The 11,165-nt window shown below is 38.8% G+C and overlaps 2 protein-coding genes across 2 annotated transcripts in view; one reads left to right on the top strand and one right to left on the bottom strand.

Moving 5' to 3' along the window:
- The first annotated feature begins 259 nt into the window (after positions 1–259).
- Positions 260–2,544, top strand: SWSAP1 (SWIM-type zinc finger 7 associated protein 1). The gene is made up of 2 exons (XM_015813310.1): positions 260–697; positions 1,369–2,544. Exons 1-2 carry the CDS (start codon positions 470–472, stop codon positions 1,921–1,923), a joined length of 783 nt encoding a protein of 260 aa, XP_015668796.1. The 5' UTR covers positions 260–469; the 3' UTR covers positions 1,924–2,544.
- Positions 2,545–4,844: 2,300 nt separating this feature from the next.
- Positions 4,845–11,165, bottom strand: part of EPOR (erythropoietin receptor) — a 36,448-nt gene continuing 30,127 nt past the window's right edge. The window contains exons 6-8 of the mRNA XM_015813271.2: positions 8,254–8,341; positions 7,579–7,666; positions 4,845–6,495 (exon numbers count right to left, since the gene is read on the bottom strand). Coding sequence (XP_015668757.1) covers positions 5,929–6,495; positions 7,579–7,666; positions 8,254–8,341 — 743 coding nt within the window. The 3' untranslated portion in view covers positions 4,845–5,928. The remainder of the gene's footprint in view (positions 6,496–7,578; positions 7,667–8,253; positions 8,342–11,165) is intronic.

Raw genomic sequence — 11,165 nt, 5'->3', positions numbered from 1 at the left:
CAAACTTTCCTGCTCCGTGCTTCCTCCGTACCTTTCGGTAACAGTTCTTAGAACAGCGCTAAAGAAGAAACCAATCAAGCGCCCAAGGAAATGGACCAAACGTCATTTTATTAAAAATTAATCCCGAAATCGGCACTCGAAAAATCGCAGCGTGGTCACAGTTCGTACGTTAAGTCATCACAACTCAACCTTTGGGGAAACGCGGGAATCAAGCGGCGCTCATCATTCTTGAGAATGTCTTTCTCGGCGTCACGTTCCAATCTACGTGTCAGAAAGTTCTAAAAACCTATACAAGGATTGGCCGCCTTTCGGTAACTGTCGTTTCTGATTGGCTTAAATTATTGACGTTGTTTGTGTCCCTCCTGAATACGGCTACATTGGCGCCAATAATCATTGGCCGACTCACCGTAATGCAGGCTTTGGATTGGTTGCTGTGAGGCCGGGCTTCTAATTAGGTTCTGCTCTGGCTATGTCAGCCGAGTTGCTGGAGTTGGAGATGGCGGGAGCGGTACCGGTTGGATCTCGGCCGCGGCCGCTGCTGCTTCTCGGTCCTCCCGGCTCGGGTCGTTCCACACTGTTGTTCCGCGCAGCACTAGCAGGTGCTTCCATTGTGTCCTCGCCTCGCGTGTTGTTTTTGGCACCGCGGGCCCTGGAGCGGCTTCCGGGCGGGAAAGCAGCTGGAGGAGGAGCGATCCAGGTGTGAATGAAATGGGGGTAGGCTTTGCAGTTCTCAGCCCGTGTGGAAACTGGAAAAGGGTTGTTCCTGCAGTACGCAAGATAAACAGTCTAACTATGAATTGATGGGAATTTACCGGGTTGTTATTTTACATTTAACAGGTAGCAATTTTTTCTCCTTCAAAATTTCCTATGACTTTAGTCATGCGGGTGGAGATGAGGGATATCACCGGAATTTTGGGAGACTTAGCTTCATTCTCTGGGACTCCAGAAAGCCTGGGAGAAAGCCAACATATTTTCTCTATGTTGATTGATCTCTTTGCAGAAAGTTTGTCTGGAAGAATATTATTGGGAAGGGAAATAATTTCATATATATTTCAGAAAAATATTTGTAGACTTAAACAAATGGACCCATGGGTCTCAAATGATTAGTACATAGAATGAGGTTAAACATCTGTTAAATACAAAGGCACATTTTCTGTCTGATAACACCTACGATGGGAATGGGTTTCAAAATTAGTGCCTCTAGCCCAGTGCTGGGCATGTCTTGCAAGATGTGAATTGTGAGTTTCAGCTTTTCAGTATCTGCCATGATTTAAGGAAAGTGTTTTTACAAAGGCCATCCTGATATCTGTCATGACTTTGTGTCTAACATTCTTGGTCACTAATGTGTTTTTTTTTTCCTCTCTCAAGAAAATCCATTTCCTGTACCCGTCTTCCTTCCAGGAGCTAGTTCAACTGGTGGCCTCCCTGCACCAAACCTTACCTAATAGCCCCTCCATGATTGTGCTGGATGGTTTGGAAGAGTACCTGAACAGTTGTTCCAGTGCCTGTACAGCAGCCAAGCTTGTAGCCCTGTTGCTGGACACATCTAGTCACTTCACTCAGAAACGTAGCCATTTGTCTGTGGGTTGCCAACTGATTGTTTCCATGAGGTTTCTGGGAGAAGCTGGAGAAGAAGTAGAAAATTTCTCAGCCATTGAACGCTACTTCCCAGCAAAATTGTGGCTACATCCGGACACTGGGAAAGATGTTGGTTTACATAATCAAGGTTTAACCAAGCTGATTAGGGCACAACTCTTCCAGCCAGGGACAAAGGATCAAGAATGGATAGTGAAATTTGACACACAAGGTAGCATGACAATCTCTCCATTGCCTTGCAAAAATGAAACTGAGAATGAAACAGTTTCTGAAAATAGGCTTTCTGTTTCTGAAGTTGATACCATTCTGTCTAACTCCCGGTCTTAAGGACTTCTGAACAATCCTTTCATCAAACACACATTCCATTAATACAGAATGTGGTTTTTTTTTTAAAAAAAATCAAAGTTTGGGTATTTTATTTAGACTGAACTGGCAAGTTGACAAAAGAAATGTAATCAATTTTATTGTTGCACAAAGTTGGAGGTAGCTGGTATGCTATTTGGGCAGTTAGGAGAGTATTCTCTGCACTGTGATTCCTGTGGAAGGGGTGGTGGCTTGGGCTGCTTCAATTTCTTCTCATTGCCATGGATTTGTTAGCCCTTGGAAGAAAGGAAGGGGGTCCCATAATAGACTATACTTTGCACAGTAATTGTCCTAGGTTCTTTCAGGAAGCCATGTAGGAGAAGCCTTCTAAAATGTCTTCTTGGCGAGTTTCAACAGGGCCTTTTGACACAGGCCCTCCAGCTGCTATTTCCAAACTGCCTGTTTGGAAATGAAGCCAGATTAAGGCATCCTTTATTCAGATTTTAGCTAAAGTGATGGCCTGATAATCACTGGGCATTATGTTTACATAGACCCTGATCAGTGGATTTTCCTGCTTATCTTCCTTGAATCAATAAAAAAGGGCCATCCCTTTCATTGCTCTATTAGTGAACTTGTAAAAATATTTTTAATACCACAATTTCAGACACACACTTACCTAAAATGCAGCTTTTGCTGCTGTTCTGGTGAACCTGTGAAAAAAAATGGCAATGGAAGACAATTACCAGAGGGGTAAGGATCTTCCATTAGCCAATGGGAATGTAGGGGACTGCCTGCAGTGAGACGGGACACGGCAATCAAGCCAGGCAGCACCACTTGAGCTGGCCCAAGGTAGAAAACAAAGTTTGAAGTGCAGAAGACAGGCAGAGATTATCTGAGTGCAGATAGAGAATGATGTTTAAGAAATAGGGCAAAGTCGTCATGCATATGACTCTCAGGGCAGGGTTCTTCAACTCTTCAACCTTTTCAGATCATCATTGATCCCCAATTATATGAAAATAATAAATACAGTACTGTTATTTTAATAGCACTACAAGAAATAATACTCTTAGATGGTTTCATTGACCTTTTGGAGTTGATACTGATTACTTTGGGGAATCCTGTCTTGGAGGAATGGCATTACTATAACCTTCCTCATCTAAAACTACCGTTTGTACTTGTGGATAAGCTGAGTCTTGGATTTTTAACCAAAATACCATGAACAATGTGCCACTGCAGTTAGGCTGCCCTGCATTTCTCATGGTATTTTGATAAAAATTAGAGTCTGCTTATTTGCAGAGAGGCTAATACATGAGTATGGGAACATGTATTTTTAAAAAGTAATTATTTTTATAATTGCCATCTCTAATCCACCCCAAATCATTTATCATGCCTAAATTTTATTGATTAAAAAAAACAAGCTGAACCCAATTTTGAGGTATGTTTGGCAGCTAAAATTCTCAGTTTACCCAGAAGAATATGTGGTGTATCAGCCAGCAGAGCTGAAAAGCTGCATCCCTGATAGTGGCTGCAAAGAGGCTTCTGTTACACTGTTAGAAACTATCATTACCATTAAGCAAGGCCAAACCCAGGACTCCAGTGTGCTGTTCAAAGGGTGTGAGGTTAGATGTAACAGTTCCTGAATGTAAGATCAGAAGCTGAAATCTTCAGAGATTGCCTCCTCTCTCACCTTCCTGTGTGCTTTTTACAAAATTGAATCGAAACCTGTGAACTCAGAATGTGCCAGCAAGAACTTGCTTGCACTGAGTTCCAGCTGGTTTGGCAGTACTAGCAAGGCTGTGGAGGTTATTTGGGGAGAAACAATGGGGATAGAATAGATCTGCTTAACATCCTAATGGAGTAGAGCAATGTTTCTCAAACTCAACAATGTTAAGATGTGTGGACTTCGACTCCCAGAATTCTGCAGCCAGAATGAGACCGGGCTATGTCAATAGGTCGCGAGGGTGGGTGGGTCCCAGTGGACTGGTGACATTTTAAGATGGTTCCATCATTGTTAATGCCTATTCTCTCTTGTGCCAGGTAATGTGTATTTTAAATATGGATTGTTTTTATATTTTTAATAATTGTCAGGTCTGCCATCTTTAGTTTGGCAAAGGGGAGAGGGGGCACGGGAGAGCAAATGGGCAATAAACATGTATGGGGATGTGATGGGAAATGGGGAGGGGAGATGACAGCTTGATAAAGACCAGAGAAGTATGACTCTGCTTAGAAAGCACTTTGAAGTGGTATATAAATCTAAGTGCTATTGCTAAGTGCTATTGCTTTGTATGTCTCACAGTGCAGTTCTCAGCTGGTAATGGATGTGACTTACAGCTGAAAAGATGGCCTGCCTATTGTATCTGGTTAAGGAAGTCTTAACTACAATCATCTGTTTCAACTACCACCTTAAACTATGGCCTATTTAGCATCTGGGTTTGCCCAACACCTTGAACTATATAAAACAGTTTATAAAACAAAATGACTAGGTTCACACATCACTAAGCCATTACTAAGTAGCCCATGATCAATTCAGGTCTGTTCTTGGCTGGTTAGAGCCATAAATGGGAGAATTCTATCAGATAAAATTGCCCAAATCCCTGGACTGTAGACTAGTTTGGAAAGTAAAACAAAATCATCTTAGAAAGAATCACTTCTGTACCATCAGCAAGAAATTGCATAGTTCTATCCACAAAGTCACCTGGAGTGGGACCTGACTTGAACAACATTTTCCTGTTTTTCTTTTAATCCTGCAACCTGGACTGCTGCTCTGAGGGTCTGATCAAGTGCTGATCTACACATTGGTTCACAAGACAAAAGAAACCCATGTTCACCAGCTATGTGATGCAAAGAAAAACTAACCATATGAAGTGATAAGGGCTGGAGGAAGAAATGAGAAAACACTAATAAATGTAAGATAATAAAGTTGTATCCTTTTTCAATTCTCTCTAGTTAGAACACAAGGGCCTTTATTTTTAAAGATCTAAGTTAAACACACACATTTCCAGTCTAAATTATCTTAATAATTACAAAAAATACTATGTAGGCATGTCAATAACACTTAAAGTCTTGGTCTGAAACACCTGTGATTTCAATCCAGTGTGCTGATTTTGAAGGAACTCAACACAAGGGACTTGTCTAGAATAGCATGAACATCATAAGTCATCCTTGCAAGGACAAATAACAGTAATTTTCTAAACAACCCATACACAGTGACAGTAAACAGCTGGTGGAATACCAAAGCAGTGCTCTAGAAATCTGATAATTGGGACATCTTGTCTATCAGATATTTCCTTAATATTTTAGCCAGATTTTGTAGATGGGGAAGCAAAAGTCACTGAGTGAATTGCAGTTGAACTGAAACTCCAGACATCCTTAATTTGTAAGAATTCTTGCTCCAGTCCCTGAATTTTGCTTCTTTTCTGCTGCTGGAAAAAAATCCTGCAGTCTCCTGGCCCAGGCCCAGATGGTATATCTAAAACACTTGTTTTTTATAATACATCATGAAAATAGATTTTTCATTTTTTAAAAAAATAAGTAATCAGCCTGACCCAAGAACTTAGAAAGGCAAAGACAGAACCAAAGAAAACTTGTTATATTCCTCTCCTTACTCTTTGAGATGACATAAAGAGAACACCGTCCAATCTTGATATGGAGTGTTGGGTCTGATAGTTACAGCTGGCTGGAAAGCTGCTACCCTATACCCCCCAAATGCCTCTTGATTAAGTTTAACAGCTTCAAAGGTTTGTATGAGAGCAAACAAAGTCATGATCAAAAGTAATGTTAATAGGTTCAGTGCATAATCGTGAAGGCAATTATGCTGCCTGCCTTTTATCCATTTTTCCCCATCCTTTTTATAAATCGCTTTTCCTCTATAGGAGCAGCTTGGCCAGCCAGAGCAGTTGTGGTAATCAATAGCTTTCCCATTATTGAAGCTTTTTCTCCTGGGAAGAGCAAAAATGGTATGGGACAGCTGGGCTGGTACCTTTCTGCTTCAGTTCTTTGACTTGTTCACTGGTTCCATGCTTGTTAAAGCTATGAACATGTAATATAGGTAGGCAGAAAAGATGATGCTGGTGCTCTATCACAGATGTTGGTGTAAAGACTGGTGGGGCCAGCAGTGGAGTCCACAAGGCTGTAGTCAGCAGAGATCCCTGAGTCGGACACCATCTGGTAGCTGCTTTTGAACTGGAGCTCTGCCTGGTGGCCTTGTGGAGAGAGACTTTCGGAACTGGGATCAAACACAGTGTACTCAAAGCTAGAAGAAGCTTGGCTGGGCTCTGTAATTCTTGCTTCTTCAACCAGCCCCAGGTCTGAATCCTCGCTGCTCTGGCTACCCAGCGAAAACGGGGAGCCATTTCCTCCTAAGCAGCAAGGCATCACATTTTTATCCAATATTAGATAATCATCCAAGGACAGTTCTAGAGCACAAGGAAGCTCCACTGGAGTGCAGCGCTTGGGGGGAAGGGGAGGAGGAAGGAGAGGGCTATCCACTTTGTGGCCATCACATTCAGATAATAGTTCCACCAAAAATGGTTGCTCCTCCAGATAGTGGGTATTCTGGCTCCACCAAGGATAAGTGCTTTGATGGCCCAGCCACAACTGTAAAAAAGAGAAATGTGTCAAGGAACAGGATGTAAAACATGCCCTTTCTCTCTCTTTATTTTCTGCATCCCATTATATGAATCTTTGGGTTTTCACTCCATAAACATTCATGTTTCCAAACATTTTATATCAAGCTAGCTTTGTACAGCTGTTTAATAGCAATAATGAGAATATGTTGAATCCTGAACATTCAGCAGAGCTCCTAAGTCCCACCTTCATTTTCCTATAGGGTGCCAATATTTTTCATTAGGATTCTTTGGCTCCACAAGTATGCTTGTCAAACAGCTGTCCAGGATAAAAATATGCAATGCCTTACTCCTATGCCTACCATTAAGAGACCTCATTTTAAATAGCTTTCACTGTCTTTTATGTGCTCTTATCTGTTCTAATAGGTCATTAATGGCTTATTAAATAAGTTGTCAATTGTGGCTAAAAATTTGTTCAGATGCTTCAGATTTACAATTCTTTTTAGAGAGTGGCATTGCTGGGAAACATTCCAATTGGTTTAGACTACTCTTATTCTGTATATTAATCAAATCTTTGCACATGCTTAAATGGACCCTACTTTTCAGACATGGTCCTTGTTTTCCAGTAACTCTCAATCCCAATTTGGATAATGGGACATTAGAAGAACTATGTTTTAGAACTATTGTTAGTGCTTATCCTTTTTCAAATTCCTATACAAAGGGATATATTTTAGGAGTGTACAGTTTTACTCCAATGCGCTGGCATACAAATGCATGCATATGAACATACATTTTAATATAGTTTGTCATCAAAGTCAGCAAAATGGACAAAGATATTACTATCTCTACATGTTGGAGGATTTTTCATAACATCCTAATGTCATATGGATCAATTCTAGTGCTTAAGTTTCCAAATCCCTTGTCCAATCCAAATTCTTTTAAATGCTTGTTCCTACTTTAATTGTCCTTTTTTATTGAAAGTGTTTGGCCACCAATTGTTCCTTAATTTAGAATTAAGAATGTAACTTGGGTGCTCTTAAGAATACCACTACAACGAACTTTGCTGTAGTGAGACTAGGAGGAAGTAGATTAGGAGGGGCAGGCAGAACAATACCTGGAAGTTGCCTTTGTAGATGGTGAAAAGGTCTTTGAATTCATGCTCTGGGGAGGGTATGACAGGCCAGATCTTCTTTTTCAAAAATCTGGTGAAAAATAATAGGACAGAAGAACACTGTTAAAAAAAAATATGAAAGCACTTCTCCCCACCCTTCATACTTAGCACAGGTAGTCTACAACATACAATTATTCATTTAACGACTTCTGAAACGTACAATGACACGGAAAAAAATGACCATTGTAGCATCCCCATGGTCATGTGATCAAAATTCAGGCACTTGGTAACTGGCATGCATTTACAACAGTTGCACTGTTCTGGGGTTATGTGATCACCATTTGTAACCTTCCCAGTAGCTTCCAACAAGCAAAGTCATTGGGGAATCTGGATTCATTTAATGACTATGTGGTCCGCTTAACTGCAGTGGTTCACTTAACAAGTATGGCAAAGATGTTCATAAAATAGGGCAAAACTCACTTAACAACTGCCTTGCTTGGCAACTGAAGTTTTGGGCTCAATTGTGTTCATACGTCAAGGACTACCTGTACTACAGCTAAGTCTAGAAATGTTCTTATATTGCCTCAATCCATAACTCTGGAATAATGAAGGAGAATATCCATTTGATTGATTTCAATGGGAGAAGAACACTGGTTTCTCAATGTGACAGAGCTGTACCTGTGGTTGGACATCAGGGTGATGAAAGCCAAAAGCAGGACAATTACAATCAAAATGACAGAGAGTATCAGAATGAGTGGGTCCAGATCTGCAAGGAAGAAAATCAGGTTAGTTACTCTATAAAAATGTTATATTTCTTGATTATCTTCATTGGAAGGACCTGACTACATTATAAAACTACAGTATTGATTAGATAGAAGCTAGTGAAGAAATTGCTTAAACTGACATAGCAGCAAATTTTGAAAGGTGATCCACCAATATATACTGATACTTTTTCCGGATTGTAATCTATAGTTTTTCAAAAGTGAACCATGATGATTAAATACTGAAGATTAACTAGAACACTATTTTAATTGGATCGTCATTTAAAATCCGTGGAATCAACTTGTGATAATGATGGTTGTCACTGCATTTTAAATAGTCAAATTCATGCTCAAAATGTATTTTTCTGTAACATCAAATCTCTCTTAATACCACCATCATTCATAATGTCTTCCTGAAGGTTGTAATTGAACTGGTAGTGTGAATGAATAAATCCTTTGGATCAAATAATGAAGCGAACAAGTTTTTAAAGTGCATTTCTCCAAGTGTGTGTGTGTGTATACAATGCATTCAGAAAGTATTCAAACCCTTCACTTTTTTCTCAAACTAACAGGTGTATAATTTGGCATTAATCCACATTTAATGCTAAATTCTAACAAAATATTAATAGTGAGGTAAAAGTTCAATCCTTGCCTCTGGATTAGAGTATTCTTCTTCTGCAAGTCTTTCATAGTATTTAATTTTGGCAGGGAGTTAAAGACAATAATTCAGTGTACATGCCAATAAACAACAGAGTTTAAAATAACAAGAGGCAATATAGGAATAGCTGCCCAGAAGCACATTTTGGTTATTCTAAATAAATAAATGGTCCAAGATGGGAAGAATTTAGGAGATCTGTGGCTGAGAGAAAGATTCTGGAGCAGAGTTGTTCCATCTCTTTTCAGGCTGAAAAATGTTTTGGTTTAATACTTGGAATCTCTGATCAAGAGGCAGAGCTCGAGTGATAGAAAAATGGCAATAAAACAAAATGTGTCCTTAATTCCTTTATGAAAATGTATATGTTACAGCAATTTAAATTTCCAAAAAGGAATGTTCCACCTACTGTATCAGAAACTACCCTCACATATAAATGTAAAAATAAGTGGTTTATTGTACATGCACTATGTATTTTTCCAATGTACAAAATAATTAAAACTTGAATTTCACAATTACTTGGGAGGCTAATATTTTAAACAGATCAATCAATATTCAATGACTGAGATATGCTTGCCTTTCGCTAAAAATTATTATGGATGTCCCTGACTGTTCAAATGGCCTTCTTAGGGGTTGGGGGGGGGGGGTTGGCTTGTATTCTTACATGGAACTCCATCACTTTCTTGCAGAACATTATGGTTTCATGAATCAATTTTTCAGTTTGAAAAATCCTACTTTGGATTTTTTCCATTTCATGGAAGAAATGGATGCTTCCAAGTGAAGTGGCAGAGGTAGATTTAGTTCATTTTGAAATGTGAAAAAATAGGCATTGCCAAGTCAGGAATGGAATGACCCATAGTTAATTATCTAAATGTACTACTCAAAGTACAAATGGCAATTCTGAAAATGGACTCTATGAATGAAAATGAAATGAAAAATGAAAGCAAATAGAGAAGAGTCATCCAAGAGATAATTAAAGGATAATGTATAGAAATCATCAACACAATTTTTCGTATCGGTGGAATAAAACCAGATAATTTATTACATTTTTAATGCTGAAAATGTTTTCAGAACATTAGTCTTTCCTTTCTCAAGCATTAATGTCTTTAACTTGGGAGAAATTTTGATTGAAGCTATTAGTAACTGCTCAGTTACAAGAATAGTAACTAAAAGTCACATTTCAAAGTTATTCGCAATCTGCAGGATTGGTCTGGGACATTACACATCCTCTTCACGACCTGTTTTCTTCGTTACCTTCTGGGAGGAGGCTTCGTGGTATCTGAAGCAGACCATCCAGATTCAGTCACAGTTTTGTTCCATACAATATTAACCTTGTGAACTCTCAAGCTTCCTCTTTCCGCTATATGTATTCAAGACAGACAGTGATTAATATTTATATGTATTTATATGTAAGGGTGTAGGTATATACATATGTTATATATACTTATATAGCATGTTTATATGTGTGTTATGTATGTGTACACTTTTGAGAGCAGGCAACAGAATTTCATTTTTAATGTGTGCCAGTGTGCCCACAGTAAAAATGACAATAAAGGTTATTTTATCTTATTTGAATACAAGCACAAGACATAATGTCTTTCTTTTCTAGAAATCTTCAGGTATAATCGTAAAATTGCTTCCAAAATAACAGATGTAGTAAACAAAAAGTTGGGTACTTAAAATAAAGCTAATAAAAGATGACACTATCTTAACAAAAATGTCTTAATAATAGAACGTAAGTTTTATTTGGAGCTGGAGATGTTCATTTCAATACTGTTTGCAGGCCTTAAAATTAACAAAGATAAAACAAAAACAATCAGTATTCTGAATGAATCTTGTATTACTTATGACATAGTACAGTTGTTAAAAATAGTCTCTGTTGCAATTACTGCTGGTGCAATTACCACTTTTGAGTTTGCTCATGTTAATAGAAAAATTATATTTATAAATGTAATTAGTTTATACAGCCTATCAAGTGTGTCAGAATCCAATCATATTTCATATCAAGTTATCAACTATGAAAACTCCATCCCTGCCTTCCCTGGATTCTGTCATGGATGAAGGGAAGGGGGAGAACAAAGGGGCTTTATGGCCCTCATTTCCTTCAACCTACTTCAAAGGGACTGGATGTGGAATCACCAAAAGGACTAACAATAACAATAGGGGGTCATTAGCTT

Source organism: Protobothrops mucrosquamatus, unplaced genomic scaffold (genome assembly GCF_001527695.2).
Source record: "Protobothrops mucrosquamatus isolate PMUCROS unplaced genomic scaffold, P.Mucros_1.0 scaffold150, whole genome shotgun sequence".
Lineage (NCBI taxonomy): Eukaryota > Metazoa > Chordata > Lepidosauria > Squamata > Viperidae > Protobothrops > Protobothrops mucrosquamatus.
This window is presented reverse-complemented; position numbering and strand designations above follow the sequence as displayed.